General features: G+C 40.5%; 1 protein-coding gene across 1 annotated transcript; it reads left to right on the top strand.

Annotated features, from left to right (window-relative positions):
* Nucleotides 1-1,177: 1,177 nt before the first annotated feature.
* LOC133457003 (dysbindin-like) lies at nucleotides 1,178-16,448 on the top strand. The gene is made up of 4 exons (XM_061735801.1): nucleotides 1,178-1,628; nucleotides 11,126-11,275; nucleotides 11,512-11,661; nucleotides 13,394-16,448. The coding sequence occupies exons 1-4, from the start codon at nucleotides 1,469-1,471 to the stop codon at nucleotides 13,726-13,728; spliced, it is 795 nt and encodes a 264-aa protein (XP_061591785.1). The 5' UTR covers nucleotides 1,178-1,468; the 3' UTR covers nucleotides 13,729-16,448.
* Nucleotides 16,449-18,403: the final 1,955 nt, after the last annotated feature.

Below are 18,403 nucleotides of genomic sequence, written 5' to 3'. Positions count from 1 at the left end.
TAACAAACATGTTGCAAATATAAGGCATTCGACCGTATCCATTGTGGTATCCTGAAGGGGGTGCTCCGGTCCAGGTGTGGGGTCCAGGGCCCTTTGTTAATGGCAGGAGTTTGGTTCGCATTGCTAGCAGTAAGTCAGACTTGTTCCCAGTGCATGTTGGACTCCGGCAGGGCTGCCCTTTGTCACAGATTCATTCATAATCTTTATGGACAGGATATCTAGGTGTAGCCAGGGGCCAAAGGGGATCCACTTTGGGAACCACAGGATTTCATTTCTGCTTTTTGCAGATGATTTTGTCCTGTTGGCTGCATCAGGCCAGGGCCTTCAGCGTATGCTGGGGTGATTTTAAGCCCAGTGTGAAGTGGATGAGATGAGAACCAGCACCCTCAAATCTGAGGCCATGTTTCTCGACCTGAAAAGGGTGGCATGCCCTGTCTGGGTAGGTGGAGAAGTCCTGCCTCAAGTGGAGGAGTTTAAGTATCTTGGGGTCTTGTTCACGAGAGAGGGAAAGTTGGAGCGTGAGATTGACAGACAGATTGGTGCAGCGTCCACAGTTATGCGGTTGTACCGGACCATCGTGATGAAGAAGGAGCTAAGTCGAAAGGTGAAGCTTTCGATTTATCAGTCAATCTACGCTCCTACCCTCACTTATGGTCATGAACGTTGGGTAATGACCGTAAGGAAAAGATCACGGATACCAGCAGTCGAGGAGAGTTTCCTCCGCAGGGTGGCTGGACACTCCCATAGAGATGGGGGAGAAGTTCAGTCAATCTGGAGGTATGTACTCATTAAGTAACAGCAAATCTTATACAAATGGATAAAGGAAATTAGAAAATGGATGCATAAACAGAATTAACATAACTTATGACATGATGTAACACTAGATTACATCATAAACAAGGTGATGGAGTCAGGCATGTAGATTGCTAAGCTTTTCTTATTCCTTGTTTTTTTTAGATTGCAACAAAGTTGATAAATAAAAATAAATCATCAAAAAAACAAACAAAAAAACAAGGGTGGTTAAGATTTGGTATACTATGTAAAAATGATAAGGATAATAACAAATAATTTAAAAAAATCTCCCTCTGATCTTTCTGATCCCCCTGGCCACCAGTTGGTATGAGCCACAATTCCATTAACCACTCATCCCTGTAACACACACACACAGACAGGCGCGCACATACTCATGTCTAAGCTTTATAGCTCCTTACAACCCTACGGTACTTAGCCAGTCTGACAGAGTTAGCAAGACCGCATGTGTCTGTATGTGTGTATCAGACACAGAGAGGCAGCTGAGGTGAGAGTGTGAAACAGTGAGAGGGAAAACCTAGAAGAAAGAAAAAATAACCCAGCAAATCAAAGAGGAGGGGAGGGAGTCAGTGGACACAGCAAAAAGGCAGAGCAGAGAGGGTCATGTGAGTCTATCTTTAACAGATCTGGCACCAAAGTCGAGGGATGTATTGACTAGATGACCATCCACGACACAAACCAGCTTCCTGTCCTGGAGACTTGCAGGAGCCGACGAGAAAATATCCACTCAGAGCCTGAGGTAAACACTCTTCAACAAGACCCACGTCATTGGATCATGTCGGCTGTTGGGTCAACAAACCACAACAAACGTCTGGCATGTGAGTAACCAACAGTGAATGAATTGACAAGCATGCATGTGAAGATAAAAGTGGCACTAAGCTGACCTGTGGTGTTCGGCATGGGACTTCATGTCTCATACTGGGAATTACTCTGCTTTGGTGCTGTACTCTAACATGTTATGTTCTCTTCTTTCAAGGCTGCCATGTGATTTACTGGGTCAATTTTCAGAGAACATTAATGTAATAACCCTGACTCCTTCATGAGAGATGGTTCATTTAGTATCTATGAGCTCTTTTAATAAGAATTTTTTAATGATACTGACTTTACTTCATTTTGTTCCAGCATGCTTAGTAGGGATAGCATGGATGTTACATAATTTTCTCTACAATAAGCTGCTGAATTCTAAAGATTATTTCTCCATAAAAAAAAGGAAAATAACTTACGTTGAGATTATCCTTTGCTTCAAATCCTCATTACGAACGCAATGCAACACTCTTGTTGTCCAAGGCAATAAAAATAGCCGTGGGGCATCTCTGTTAAGCTAAATTAGCCTGACAGCCTTGATTGTGTTGCAACACTGTTGATGTAGAAGAGGTTTAATCACTGTGAAGGGATAACTACTACTTCTTTGAGTTCGACAAAGCTGAAGCAGTAGTTAAAAAAAAGATCTCCGTATAGATGGCGTTAGAACGTATTTTGACTTGTTTCCTGAAGAAACAATGGCTTCTGTTCCAATGGGACAAATGATTTGACAAGAGCTGTTATTTGTGTTAATGTCAGGATGAGAAGGTGCTATTTCATGCTGCTGCTTGCTGTTTTAGGGAACTCTTTCTGTGTGGGGCTGCGTGTAGCCGAAAATGTTTACAAACTGCAGGCAGAGCTTATAAGAGTGCTAAAGCCCCGTTTTGATTGACCTAAATGGGAAGCAGTGGGCATGGCTGGAGGTCATCTTTGTGTTTAGCCCTGAGTGAAGTGCTTTAATGGCTTTGGGAAAGGGGAGAGCATGGGAGTATAAAATCTAATCAGACACTTACAGAGACAACACTGGGGATCAAAGGAAACCTAAGGATCAGACTAAATTCACATGAAGCATTTAGATGGGTAGGGGGTGGAGATGGAGGAGAAAGTAAACACAGTCATACGATCACACAGTCACACACACAAGTAAATACTGTATGCTCATGTAAAGTCTTCTTTGCTCTATCCCTTCAGGTTAGGTTTCCTGCAGTATGACGTAGGCTGGTGTGATGGTGGTAGAAAGAGGCGGGACAGCATGAACGATTTGACTTGATTTACTTTCTGCTATATAAACGTGGTTTTACGGATATGTGTGTTGGCAGGGAGGAGAGCGGGGAGGCGCGGTGGGGGAGGTGGCTGTTGTGGTGCAGTGATCTCACTCATAAAAGATTCATATTTGATGGACTGCTGTGGGTACAAGGCAAAAAAAGAAAGGGGCACTTGGCCTGATAAATAATAGTAGTAATTCTTTGATATATGTGGTTGTGTATTGCTGTGAGGTGGTTGACAGCATCAGAGGGAATGAGGAGATGTGGGAGAGGAGGGCAGGAGATAGATGGGCTGTCAGATGAGGCTGGCCACTCAGCACAACTGCCTTAATAGCTCTCTCTCAGACATAAACATGCCACCTCTCTGTTCACTGGAAACAGAAAGATGATCATGGGATTTCTTTTCACTTGCCACAGGGGAATTGAATGCTACACCATGCGAGTCACAAGTTCAATAGGAGCATGTTTCTTGCTTCCAAGGCTGTGTCCTGGAATGAAGTATAACTGTGACACTACAGGATAAAGAGTCACGTATTAAGTGTTAAACGTTTCATCCAAGAACGATACAGAGAAGGTATTCTGACAGAAGAAGTCACAAAGAAAAGATGAAAAAAAACAAAAAGAAAAGACAGTTATAAAGTAAAACAATCAGAGAGGCAGATGTGGGGGGCTCTCTATGCTTGAACTGGGATACAAACCCTTGCGATTTGAATTATTTGGAGCAGTGCAGTTGAAGATACCGAAGGATCACACCCTGGAGGAATGTAGGATCAGGAGGAAGAAAATAATCATGTGCTTAAGCTCAGCTTTCACCTCTGACCCTGGAACTCCCACCACCACCTCTTCTATTTATCTTGAGTTTTGTGACTGGAAGATCTGCAGATGAACTAATCACTTCAAAATGGAAACAACCTGGGTGACTACAAAAAAGATGAAGAAATGAGAAAAAAATGTCCATGAATAAAAAAAATAAACGTCTTAACACTCAACAAATGCACAGAAAATGCATGATGTCTCATCAGCTCGTGTAGCCCATCTGCCGTGAGGCTTAGCTGACGCAAGCAGACACAGAAAAGCCCTTTCACTCAAATCACTAACTGTACAGTTACTTTGTACGAGGAACAATATGTGGCAGGCTCAGGTTGCATAACCACCTTCTTTCTTTAAATCTTCCTTTTCTTAATTCCTTTCTTTAAAGTATTTTGCTATATGGTAAGAGTTCATGATAGGAAGTGTGCAAACCTGAAGGATTGCACAGTGCTAGTGTTATGTAAGAGTAAAACTTGAGTAGCGATGGTTCAGTGTGAGCTAAAATGGAGTAAGGGTGTGAGGCATAGGTGCTGGTCTGTCCGTCGATACACCCATGCCATGGCAGTACGTCACTGTTAGACATGCTTTTGGTAAATCAGTATCAAACTGGCACATCTGAAGCCTTTCCTTTACAGTTTTATTTACTTTCTTGGTTTCATTGTGTCCTTTATCCTTTAAAGTTTGTGTATATGTCAAAGTATCCTGAGGTGATGTTTCCACATTCACTAACATTCTGGATTCTTTTAAAAACATGATTCAACTCTTTCCCATGTGAACTGTATTCTGTGGCCTGCATGCAGCAAAAGGAGAAGCCCACATAAGCTTAATGGGCTACCTCATTTAATGCAATAACTATTTTAGTATAAAATGGGGGAGGGGGGGTGTTAGTAGTGTAAACGTAACAAATTTGAATGGAGACGTCCTACAACTCTTTCACTGCAGAGATGCAGGAAACTATATGAGTCAATCTTGTACATACATGGCTTTTGCCCACACAGAGGGGAACAGATGAGGACATGCAGCTGAGCTTGTGTGTGGGTTGGGCATGTCCAGTGGTCCTCTCAACTGGAGTAATGCAATATGAATTTTTAGATAAACAGACAAAAGGAAGGACAGCCAGAGAGAGGGAGAGAGCAAGACCTCTGTAATGCCAACAGGCAAAAATGAGTTTTACGTAAGCTGTGCAGTTTCATCATCGTCATCATCAAGCCCCATCCTTTCAGAAGCTGCCTTTAGAAATGCTTAAAAAAAAAAAAACTTCTTACTGCTGTTACAATGATCATGGGAATTTAAAAGTTAGATGACTGGAATTTTGCAGGTTTCCATGCAAGGCCATTAGCTTGATCGAGTTATAAATAATCTTGGTTTAAGAAGATTTGATTATACTTTTCTATCAGTGTTTTTATTTGTTTGATGGATGGTTCAGTTAGCTGATAAAGACAGATCTGGAAACCCAATCTTCAAGCCATTTTCATCTATTTTTTGATGTTCAGAAAAGAGAAGAGTGAAGTGTTGGGCTAGTACAACTAAGTTTGCCGATAGTTAGATATTATATATATATAGTAGATATTTATTTCATTTCCAAGGCAATGTAGATTGAAAGCAAAGACGGAAGGTGTGCTTGCTTTCAAAGATCTTGCCAGACTCAGACTCAGTGCTTAAGGTTTTGACACCCGTTTGGTTTACACCCCACATTATTTCGCCAGTTTGTCCTCCTTTGAAGTGAAGTGGTGTAGGATTGGGCAGTTCTTGGAAATTGTTTGGATATAGCAGATAGATTTACTTTATCTAGCCCATATAAATTCAAAAAATATGTATATTTATTTATTGGTCGTTATCATAGTGTGCCTATTAATAACTAGACAACCGCTGGCACATAAGTTTTCTCAATAGTTCTATTGAAGCCTTTTTAATGGCAGGCAGAATAAGCAGCCCTGGAGCCTTGAATGTACCCACCTTATTTCAGCCACAGTTAGCTATTTTAACTTTGCTGGGTTAGCTTGTGATAACCTTTGACGTTAATGTAACCAAGCTTTGGGGAGGGTCTGCCTAAGTGAAGGAAGGATACAAAACAATAAAGAGAGACAGGACAGCCAGTGTGCTATTCAGTGAGTCAAAGCCACGCCTATATTCACACTTGAACTACAAATCCCAGAAAAACCTATCAGTGCCTATCAGCCAATCAGTGTTATGACGCCTCACCATGCCATTTAATTTAGGGTTGTATGCCGTGGTGTGTGATACCCAATAACTGGCAGAGGCACTGTTTCAGGGGTTCCTTGCACCAACACATAGTCCTCAAAGAGACAGTGGGACACAGTCTCAGCAGTCTAGTTGGGCAGGGCATAAACATTCACAAATTAAGTGACGTATTCCTCCACTATTAAAATATTTCTGTTGCCCGGGGATGTTATAGGAAGCTCCAAGATATCTGCCGCCATCCGTTGCAGTGGAAGGCTGATAGCAGACCCACCCATAGGGTCTTGGACTTGGGAGCTGGGGACCTCCATGTCTGGCAGGCCCTGCACTGTTCACACCACTATCTTATGTCTCTCAACATGAAGGACCAGTAATATCTCTGCCTGGCCTTCTCCCAGACCCCATCAGCAGAAAAGGTGAGCTGCAGTGGGGCCCCCATGCAAGTGGCGAAGAATGTCAGAAACCAGGGCAGAGGAGATCACCACCTGTAGCGGTTTGTCACCAGAGGGAAAAGAACAATCCCCCCACCACTGACAGTCAGTTAAACTCAGTCCACCACTTCCTGAGGTAGAGAGAGGATCCCTCATGAGTCTGTGAGGTGGCCTGGTCTTGCCCTGTTCCAACTAGGCTACAGCAGTACCAATGTCAGAATCCTCATGTTGCTATGACTGCATCTCAGAGTCACAGAAAGCAGAGAATATGTGGACTGCTGCAGGCTGCCAGCAACCACACCTTAGGAAGAGGGCATATGGTTAGCAGGCTCAGGGGAGGCGGGTCAGTGGAAGAACACATCTGCATTCCCATGACGAGAACCATTCTTGTGAACCATGGTCCAGTTGAATGGGTCCAGCTCCAAAACCCACCAGCCTCTTTTCCCTGAGGGGTCATGTTCCAGTGCCATTTTCCTGAGGCCCAGTAAAGGGCAGCGATATGTGACAACTGTGAAAGTGGTGAGCCCCACATAATGCATGAACTTTCACATAGCCCACACCGCAGCTCACAGAAGGTGTGCCATCTTTTCTGAGCATGTGTGAGAGCCTGGCTACCATAGGGCACCACACGTTCAAGTCCATCTACTACCTGTGCCAGACACATCCCCACAGAGTCCCTGAATCAGTGTAAACCTTGAAAGGTAATGGAAAGTAAGGCAGAACTACAATTGTTGCAAAAGTAAGCAACTGCTTTAAATACAGGAAGTGAAGGGACCCTCACACCTGGGAGTCCAATCAAATGGCACATTTTTGCCAGTTTATTTAGTGTGGTTGCATATGGAAACTGGGATGGCAACCAAGATAAACCACTTTGGGCCCCTGAGCAAGGCCCTTGACCCTAATTGCTCTCTGGGAACTGGAGAAATGGCAGCCCACTGCTCCTAGTCTAACGAGTAATGGGTTAAAAGCAGAAGACAAATTTCAGTATGTGTGTTTGTAAAAAAAGATGTATACTGAAAATTAAAGATTACTTTACTTTATACATACGAAAATCTTGACTATTCAATGACACAGAGGCTTGTGAGTCCACCAGAATGGATACCTCTGTCCCCTCAAACACCCCTGTAACGTAAGAGGTCGGGCAGTCCACACTGTTCTCATGGACAGGCTCAGATGTACCGAAGTCTTGATGAAGAGGGTTCCCTAGATGATGAGGCTGGGCCTCGACTCCAGCTACTGATAATACAAAGTCTCACGGTCTGGAGAGTGGCCCCAATATCCATCCCAGTGGCTCTCACCTGGCATCACCTGTCTTCACAGGTCGGATGATGGAGAATGGAGCCGCTGCTCTCTCTTAGCAGAAACATAATCCCTTAGTCTCTTCTTATCATTGTACAGTTCCTTCATTTCCATCCTCATGTGACACACACATCTCATCTGTAAATTTGTAGCTTAACTTGCCTCATTGTGTGGCCTTTGCTGCTCCTATGAGAGGAGTAGCACAAGGATGTAGTAGGGCAGTAGAAGTGGGAGATGGAGCAGAGGCAAAGGGCTAATTCCACAAAGTAAAGCCAGGTACCACAAACAGAGCTGAAATGTCATGGTTAATAAGAGCTGTTATATCTCTGTGGTCATTTTACTCAAGCATGGCACAGAAATGGCATTAAAACCTAAAAAAAAAATGGAGGGAACAAAAAATCTCTTTCAAAATGATAAAGATATCAACATGTACCAGTATCCAGATCCACTAGCGAGAGATGTCAGAGATCATATATTTATGACTAGGCACTGATTTACATATTATAAAACAACACACTGTATGGCAATGCATTCCAACAACCCGCTGAACTACCAGTAGCAGTGTACGCCAGAGTGATTTTCTTCTTGTGGAGTTAGTGGAATGACAGAATAAAGGGCTGTCGTTTGTGGAGGGCCGTGGACACACACTCCTCCAGGGCAATGAATGAGTGACTGACAGACTGACAAGCTGGGTCTCCAGTGATACATACATTTGAAGAACAATGCTGGGTGACACAGAGATTCCTGAAAACTGTCAATATGGAATGTGGGAAAGCAAACATTTTGCTGTGCAAGCTGGATCCATCTGTAGGCATCATATAAACATGTTTTTGTGTGACAAAATAAAAAATTACCAATTTGTATAACTGCAGAGACACAAATTCAGTGTTTTTTTTTTTTTACATTTTTACAAACACACGACCCAAAGCATGGTGACATGAGTCAAAGTGTCAGCTTGAGAGGCCCAGGGGAGAGACTCGCTATGTGTGCTGAGGAGGTTGGGGCACGGTTGCACAACCACTGTCATCTTGGCAGAAGTCAGTGCATGAGGTAGACCTACTATAGGGGCAGATGTTCTAGTATTCTTTTCATAATATATTTTCATTTTAAATACTAAAAGAAGACCCATTTTAATCACACATCTGAGGTATTGAGATACCTCCACTAAAAATATGTTTTCACTTATTTGATGAACTGCATGTAAGTCTTATAATGAACACTAGAGGTCAGTCAAATATCAGTATTTATTTTTTTGGGCTCCTTAACCTCTTATTTAAAGGAACAGGAGAATAGTAAAGAATAGTAAAGAAAGGAAGACTGCAAAAGAAAAAAAATATGCTTGATGTACATGACAGCAGGTTACAAATACAAGTTTGAAAATGCCTCCTCTGAGAGACATTACAAGCTTTTCTGCTAAGATAACATAAGCTATTTTTAAGCAGGACAAAAGAGTTTTAGTCCTGTTCAAATATACATATAACATTTAAATTGAAGGAACATTTGATTACTTACAGGAAGTGTTGTCTAACTCTCACAGTCCCCTGTCGTTATCAGCAGTTGTCTTTTGGAACATCTGTGTGTTTTATGGCAATATTCTTCAACTGTGGTCTTCTTCCTTGAATGATCACTGGAGGCCGGCTTCAAAATCAAGTCAATCTCCACTGATCCCAATTCGAATGTCCAATTTTGCAATAGAAATAAACATATTTACATCGTAGTTCAAAAAACATTTTTCATCTATTGTTACGACTTCAAATCCATGACAACGCTGACAGGGTTAATCTTTTCTATCATTAAATGTGTTTCTAATATGAGGCATAGCCTTTAGACCAGTGGTCACCAGCCCTGGTCCTCAAGATCTACTGTCCCGCATGTTTTGGATGTTTCCCGGCTTCAGCACACCTGATTCTAATTACAGGTGTTGTGCCAAAAAGTGATTGCCTGCCAGAATCTGATTTCTTCTGATCTCTGGCCGCGGGGAGCGCGCACAGAAACGATTGAACGATAGCGCTAAAACGTCAGATTTTCAGATTATGAAGCTCAAGAATGAGATCATGTCATATTTAGGCAGAAACAACTTTTAATTAACTGTATTTGGCCTTCAATCAATTTTTGGCAGGTGAAAATGCCTATTTTGTGTTGTAATGGTCCTTTAAAAGAGTTAAAAGCAATCCTGGGAGCTCTAGTGTTTATATTATGAAGCTCAAGAATGAGATCAAATCATATTTAGGTAGAAACAACCTTTCATTAACTGTATTTGGCCTTCAATCAATTTTTGGCACGTAAAAAGACCCATTTTCAGGGGAGAAATCAGATTCTGGCAGGCAATCACTTTTTGGCACGACACCGGTCCTCATTAGCTTGTTATTAAGGTCTGGACAGTTCTGTTGTTGACACAGCTCCTTGTATCACGGTGTGCTGAAGCAGGGTAGCACCCGCCTCATCCGCAAACGGACCATGATTGTGAGCGAGCCCTGCCACCCTCACACGGTCTCTTCAGCCTCCTGCCCTCTGGGAGGAGATACCGGGGCCCCCGGGCTCACACCACCACACTGGCAAACAGCTTCATCCACCAGGCCGTCAGGAAGCTGAACTCTCTCCCCATCTCCCACGCCTCCGCCTTAAAACATTTTAAAACCCTTTGTATATAGTATTTTAACTATTTTTACTATTTAACTTAATTTTAAATCGGTTTGCACTACTATTTTATCTTATTTATTTTATTCTTATTTATTTTATGTCGGACAAGAGGGACACGTACTTTCGATTTCTTGTATTTTATGAAAAATTGACAATAAAGATGACTGACTTTGAAAATGATGACTAAACTAGGAGAGAAAATACGCCTCGGCATCTCATACATGCAAGGAGTCAAGATGTTCATCTCCACTTCTTTTTTGTAATTCCTCCAGCCTTTGAAAATATTGTTTCCCAAGGCACACTTATTTTCCCCATATTTATACAAAATTACGAAAAATTGTTGTTTTTGTGAAACACACCAGCGTTATGAAACATACCAAAGCTTCATTTGATCACATGACCTAAGCATTTTAAAACATACTTAAATGAGTGTTTCAAGTAATCAACATCAGCCATCCTCAGTACTTTGTATTTTATTTTTAAAGTCAGATTTTTTTTTGCCTATCACTCACTATTATTAACAGTTTTTTTTCCTTTCAAGTGAGGCATTTTTATACTTGTTGCTTCACGAGTAACAATAACGGTTGGAGGTATGGCAGCCAAAGCTTTCAGCTAATAGAGGTAAATGACTGAACTTGTTCACCATATTATGAATTCAGAATTTCAAAGAAATGTTTACTTGTACTCTCCTTTCTCGTTGAATGCTGACACCCACAAAACTATTCATTCAATGGGCTTCCTGCAGTTTTTTTTTTCCAAAGCACCGACTCAATATTTTAGTTTTTTATCTTTTAATGATGTTCAATTTGTCTTAAATGACTTTTTTTTTTTTACTTTTTGTCTTTTTCTGTGTTTTGCTCTGCTGTTCAGCTGAGACGGACAACTCTCAGCGAGTTCTCAACAATGAGTCTGCTCAGCACTTGAAGCTGAGGGAGAGGCAGCGATTCTTTGAGGAGGTCTACCAGCACGATGTGGTCAACTATGTGCCCTCTACACACTTGCAGATTGACTGCAGAAAACGTGAGAAACTCCCAGTGCATGTCATTTCTATATCCTTAAGAGCTTTTCAAAATTAATTCTGATTTAGCTAAGTTACCTTTAGCTCACTATCAAAGAATATAATTGGGATAAAGATGGTTCATAACAATTTCAAACTTTTCTTCACCAATTTTCTTTTTTTAAGTTTTTAATTAAAAAAATGTCCAAGGCTTTTGATTTAAGCCAAGTAAATGTATGCTTTGTGTATTATGTTGCAGCTCCCATGGGTAGTATTTCATCCATGGAGGTGAATGTGGATGTTCTGGAACAGATGGATCTGATGGACATAGCGGATCAGGAGGCCCTTGATGTGTTTCTCAATTCAGGCTCGGGAGCAGAGGAAGGAGCCCTTGCCTCTCCACTACCAGGTGCACAGTCAGAATTACCCTATTTAGCATTACAAACCATTAGGACTATCTCAGTGTAGTGGAGGACACCAGAGATTCACTGAAAAACAAAAAGCTCTTGAGCATTGCTGTAATTTGCAGCTCTAGCCATCTTCTGCAATAGTAGTTTTGTCCAAGCTAATTTTATGCGGACAGTTAAGCTGCTGCTGTACTAAAGCACCTGTCACTTGTAGAACCACACAAACAAGACCATATCAAGCAAAAATATCAGTATAGCCCATAGAGGCCATTTCGATTCCCCCTTGCATACCTTATAACTTAGATTTGTCCTGAAAGTGTCCTTGCTAGTCAATAATTGAGGTTACAGTGCAATCCAGGCAAGTGCTGGAAAGATGAAATCATCAAATCAGTTTTGTCCCAAACCTCTTTTATTACAAGATGGGCTTCCATTGATGTTTTTATTATTTATAACAGTAAATAAATATTATTTTTCTTTCTTCTTTCTAAATTAGTCTTTCTGTGTGGAGTTTACATGTTCTCCATATGCTTATTATTCATTAATATTATTAATATACATTTCAGGAAACAATATCCTGAAGAGCAGCTAAAACACTGCATAACCTCTAGTCTCAAAGCCTCAGGTAGAATATTAGCACTTAAGGGTGCTTGAAGTGTTAAAACAAATGAGAAATAATTTAAGGAAAATCTTCAACATTCAAAAACTTAACATATAGCAGCAACATTTCCCACACTCTTGACAGTGTTCCTGTGCTCAGAATCAACCATTCATATGAATTTCCATGTAAATGCGCATAAACAAGCTCATGTTAAAAGTTCAGCTCCTCCTGCAGGATTTACTGGCTCCCTCTATGGAAGAAAATAACTTCCGCACCACAAAAACATGGATTTATGGAAAAGGCCTTTTCCATGATAATAATAATATTTGATTTAAGTATGAGGACAATTTGAATGCAGACAAATATGCATAGAATGGTAATTTTCCCTGACTTCATCCGTGAATACAGCACCCCCCCACACACCCACCCATTTGAACCAATGCCAAACAAAGGGGGAAGAACATCCTTTCCAGTCTCATAACCTCAGTTAACTGAACATTTGAGCGAGTGTACCAGGCAGGGCAAAAAAAACCCAATTATAAAATAATTAGATCAAAGTATGTTCCATTACCTGAAGAATATTTTCCAATCCCAACCTGTGAAAAGTGTCTGTATCAAACACTTTGGCTTAACAGTTGTTTTTTTTTTTGTCAGATTCTTAACCAGATCTAGCAATTATTAACATTTATAAAGTAAATTTGGACTTATATGATAATGTTATATGTGATGCAGCTGAATTTGTGAAGCTAACAGATTGTTTTTTATCAAAACACCCAACAAACACAAACCAGTTTCTCAAGAGAAAAAGAGACAATGGCACTTACTGTGTCACATTATTAGCATGTTGCCAAAAAAAAGAAGAGATTAAATTAACAGCAACAGAATGTTGCTCATTCAACTGTTCAACTGTCATTTGAGGCAAAAACAAAAAAGCAAACCAAAAGAAGAGGTAGCGCACATTTCCAAGTACAGGTCGATTTTTCTGGTACATTTTTATTCATCTACTGAAAATAAAGCAGACTATGTTTCAGCACAAGAAAATGCAAAAGCACATGCATTTCAACGCAAAAATGGCCTGATTGTGAGATTTTTCCCTGTGATGGTTTTCAGTTTGTTGTCACTGCCTCTGATTGCAGATGATGATGATGATGATGATGACGATGATGAGGAAGAGGATGAATATGATGAGGATGAAGATGCAGAGGTTGTTTACAGGGAGCGTGCACCTCTGCAACGGCAAGCTGAAGTTTACCGTGGCTCACAGTCGCGCATCTCTTCCACATCATCTGGATCCAGCAACGCCAGCATCAGTGGAGCCGACACTCCTGTCATCCAGTCGGATGACGAGGAAGTACACGCTGACACGCAGCTGCTGACCTCAGTTCCACAGGAAAAGGATGAAGAAACAGGGGAGGAAGAGGAGGAAGAGGAGGAGGAAAGATGCTGTCCAACGCATTTTCAGAAAGACTGAGTTTTATTCCTTCTAGAGCCTTTAATCAATCTTACTCTCTTCATTTACATTCCTATTTTATGGGATGAAAATCCCAGCATGGTTAACTGTGATTTGGTGCATCATTTGAATTTTTTGTCTAACTGCCATACATTTAGCTTCACATCAAAACTGTTAACACCCTGTATTCTTCTCTTGTTTTCTTTGACATATCCTATTGAATGGTCTGTTGGCCGTTTAAAAGCCCTTTGCATTTAATAGATGAGTCACGCCTCTTGCCTGCTGTAACGTGTTTATACCTGCAATGGGACAAGTTCAATGTTTTATTTCTCTCAAATGCCAGGGGGAAACTTCATCCAACATATTTTTTCCTTTAGTCATTTTTCAACAACCATGTGAGAAACAAAAATGGAGGGAAGTCATACTTGTTGAACAAACACAACACATATCAAGGTACTTTATGAACTTGACCCCTTTTTACAGAAAAGTTGAGAGACAGTTTAAAATTAAAATAAAGGCATTTATGATTTGTGAACAGCAAATAGACAAAATTTTAAGAATAATTTTTGCCAACCTATAATTGTAAAATAATTTCAGGAATGTATCACTGATATTATATGATGTCAGGGAATTTCAGAAAATGCACAGATAACTCTGAGGGACAAGGCAGGAAACAATTTTGAACAGAAGATCTTAAGTGGCAAAACTGCAGTCCAGATCTGCCACCCCAAAAAACGTCCATACACTCATAACAAAGTGAAACTCCTGACAAGGTGTCCAACATGTTTCTGTCACATGCTTTTCAAAAAGCGCAGGAGTACAGTAGTGTCACTGTTCAACTGTGTCTGAACAGATCTGCTCAGAGAACATGCAAGTATAAACTTAGTCACAAGTTTCCCTGAAAACCCTTCAAATGCATTACACTGTACGAGAAAGCAAACGGCAAATAATATGTTCTGGAGCACCACGACACTACAAACAACATTTTATTGCCAAAAACTGTTCTCTGTGGTTTTTCCACAGGCAGCTGCTACTGATCCCTCTTTCATGCACAGTGTTGTTTGAAGTCATGTGTTTTACTGGTGCAGGTTGTTAAAACATTGCACCGCAGAGAGAAATGCTGAAGTAACATCACAGTAATCAGTTAGATGGGAGCTGGTTCTAATATCACGTTGTAATTCCTGTCCCATACTGTATAGATTTGATCAACCATGGACTTCGCCATCACTACTATCCTCTAGGTTTTGGCTGTAGGTGTTGAGAACTTGCTAATATAGGCAATAATTTACAAAAGTGAATTCATTTATTTTTTTCAACCTTGCCTGCTTGTCCTTGCATGCGCCTGCTGATGATATTCTCATTTGAAAACAAGGCTTGTTGAACTTACAGAACATTATTAGCTAATTTCCTTTTTAAATTCAATGAATTGTTTAGTAATGTTTATGAAGTTTTAATGAGAATATCCTGAAAAGCAAAAAGGACGGGGGGGTTCTAACTTCCCTCATCTGATAACAAAAACAGCATGATGTGAAATTGTCGGTGCAGATGAAGATGGGAAGGCTTGATAAACCTACAGTAGCCTGAGTTGCTCCTGGGACATAAAACCAGGAAATCAAAGATTTTCAGACTGAGGTGGCCCAAACACATCTTCCTAAATTGAGAAGAGTATCAAGTGTTTATGTCTCTTTTGAATAAATAAACAATAATAATAAAAACAAATAGAAAAGAATAAAAACAGGTTGTTTTTTCAGCCATGAACTGAGAAACTGCTGAAATAGAATAGGAAAACGTTCTGCTTTCAAGGCTACAGAGGTTTGCTTACCCGTTTGGCCCGGTCCAAGTTTTTTGAACGGTACTACCATCAAATGAAGAGTAAAAAAGTTCTTCTGTTTACTTGTATCATTTATGCAAATAGAAAATGTAACAAAACTCCCTCCAAAGTCCTCTACTTAACGTTTGACGTGGTGTCTCCAGCGTGCCTGGAGACAGGGCTCTGCACCGCGCCTGACATCTAAACCCTCAAAGGAATGATTAACCTTCCCTCCATGCGCGCACTTCACACAGTGACACTGTTTGAATTGTTGAAAACTATTTAGTTTGCTTTTCTTGGAATTTGTTTTCATGCCTTTGTGATTAAGCATTCACACTTCAAACTGACAGCTTGTGACCTAAAGGCTGAACCTCAAGGACCAAACATGCAGTCTTAACTGCAGCCATAATGTCTCCATTTCCATATGTAGTATTGTTTTTTTTATGTGTGTGGTTAAAAAAATGACTCAGTGAACAAAATTCCTTAAAGTTTGCATTTCCATGTGATTTTTACAAATCTGTTGGAAGGTATTTTCAGGAACTGTAGACGCATGCCATTTGATTCTTGTAAATGTATACTTCATATGTTCTTAAGACTGTAACTAATGTCTATTTTCTGTACTATTTAGGTGACACGTGTGCAAAACGCGTTCCTGTTCAATGTGTCAGATGGATTTAGAGCTAGTTATTTGTGATCATGTGGAGAGTGAGTGATGTGATGGGTATGGGTCTATGTGTTTATGCTTTGTGTAGTGTATGCATTTCTGAGGTGTGAGTCAAAATGTTTCTGCGCAGCATTACAGCTGCTGCCTTGGTTGAGCCTAGACTTTCTTTGAAAACAGATTTGAATTCCTTTCCCAGATCAGAATCGTACAATGCAAACAAACTGAAATAAAATAAAGAGGACACGCCTGTTGAATGATCTGTTGCTTGTACCCTGTCATTTAAAACTCACAGAAACCTGACATGTATTCACACTTATACTTCACTAATGTATTGTTCTCACATACACTCACTGGAGTTGTGGCGTGCTCTCAGATTTCCAGTTCCTCCAGTTTTACAAGTCTGCCTTTGCTTTCAGTTGTCCAATCCTTTTCACACATGCCGGTCCTGTCTCTGGCTAGCTTGTTTGCTATCTGTCATGGTTTAGAGTGATGTCGCTTTGGGTACTTTTCACCTGAGCAATATTGTAGTACAAAAAAAACACCTTTAAACTACATTACAAGAAAAAAAAAACTGTCCTTTTTTAAGCTGAAGAGATATTTGAATCAGGAAATGACATGGACTACTAAATACATTTGACATGTGTATGCGTTTGTGTGTAGAGAAACGGTCCACAAACTGACCCAACATTCACGTTGAACGAGTTTCAGACAACTTTCCAGAAGGATATTCATCACTTTAGTAAGTAAGTAAGTAAGTAAGTAAAGTTTATTTATATAGCACCTTTCACGGACAAGGGAATGACACAAGGTGCTTCACAAAGAATAAAACAATACAATAAAAGTAAAAATACAATAAAAACAAGACAATACAGATAAAAAGCTCCTGCAATAAAAGTACATAAAATCAATATGATGGTCACAAAATAATCCTCTCATTACTGATGTTTAAAAGCTTGGAGAAACAGGTGGGTTTTAAGTTTGCTCTTCTTAAAGCGGGTACGAGGGACCATCAGCAAGCTCTGGTCACATGATCTCAGCCTCCGAGATGGAGTGTAGGGGCATAGTAGGTCCTTGATATACAGTAGGAGGGGGCCTGACCATGCTGAGCTCTAAATGTCAGCACCAAGATTTAAAAAGTTAAAACGAAAAGGGACGGGGAGCCAGTGAAGAGTTTTTAAAATTGGGGTGATGTGAGCCCTTCTATCAGGGCAAGTCAGCAGCCCTACTACAGAATATAGGGACTTGTTGAAGACGAGACAGTTTTTTCTTGTTTAGGCAAGAAAACAAACTTTTGCAGTAGTCCAAATGAGATGACACAAAAGCATGAATAATTAGCTCAAGATCATTTTTGAAACAACTGTTCTTAGTTTAGATATTCCTTAACTGGTAAAAACAGTTCCTCGTCAGCTGCTTGGAGTGGTGTTTTAATGACATTTCTTTGTCAAAGACAACACCAAGATTTCTTAGGCTTGACTTAGATGAGACTTTAGCACTGCACTTCTCAGGTCTTGAGGTTGAGCGATCACACAGAAGCCATTTATCACCGTAAGGCACATAACAACTTATATAAATGCTCCATGTCTACACAGAGCCTTTCAACCTTATCTGTGATCTAAAAAGTGCTTTCACAGCATGATTCATGCATTCATGTACACTCACTCGACACTTATTATGACATATATATGCACTCTATAAACAGCGCTTTTGTTTTTACAGTCACGAACAGATGAAGAAATACAGGGCAATGTACAGGTTCAGCATCCAAATCATAGTTACTTCATCCTGAATAGGAGCTGTGGATTGAACTGTCAACATTCCAGTTGGAAGTAGCCTGGAAAAACCATTTTTGCCTCTTTCATACAAAGTATTGGTCTGGTTCCTCTGGATTCAACTTAGATTTCTTAGATTGGGTCAGTACCGATGTACACAGAAGAAGCTGCCTCTCGATGCTGAAAGATTCGTGTTTGTTTGTCTGGTGAACCAAGAAAGACTAGTGGAATAAAATCACAAGTTAATACAAACTTTTAATCATGTCAAGCACAAGGTTTTTCCGGCCGGAGGTACACTTCTCTCAGACCATGTGGGTAGGAGAGAAATGCACCCGGTCATCGATCCAATCTATTTTATACTGAAAAGGAGGGTGTTCTTTAACCCCTGAATCTCATTGGTGGAGTCTACGGGACGTGTTACTTGGCTTCCTCCACAGGTGAGACCCCCCAAAG

This window comes from Cololabis saira, chromosome 12 (assembly GCF_033807715.1).
Source record: "Cololabis saira isolate AMF1-May2022 chromosome 12, fColSai1.1, whole genome shotgun sequence".
Classification (NCBI taxonomy): Eukaryota; Metazoa; Chordata; class Actinopteri; order Beloniformes; family Belonidae; genus Cololabis; species Cololabis saira.
The sequence above is the reverse complement of the archived record's forward strand: the minus strand, read 5'-3'. Positions and strand labels throughout refer to the sequence as shown.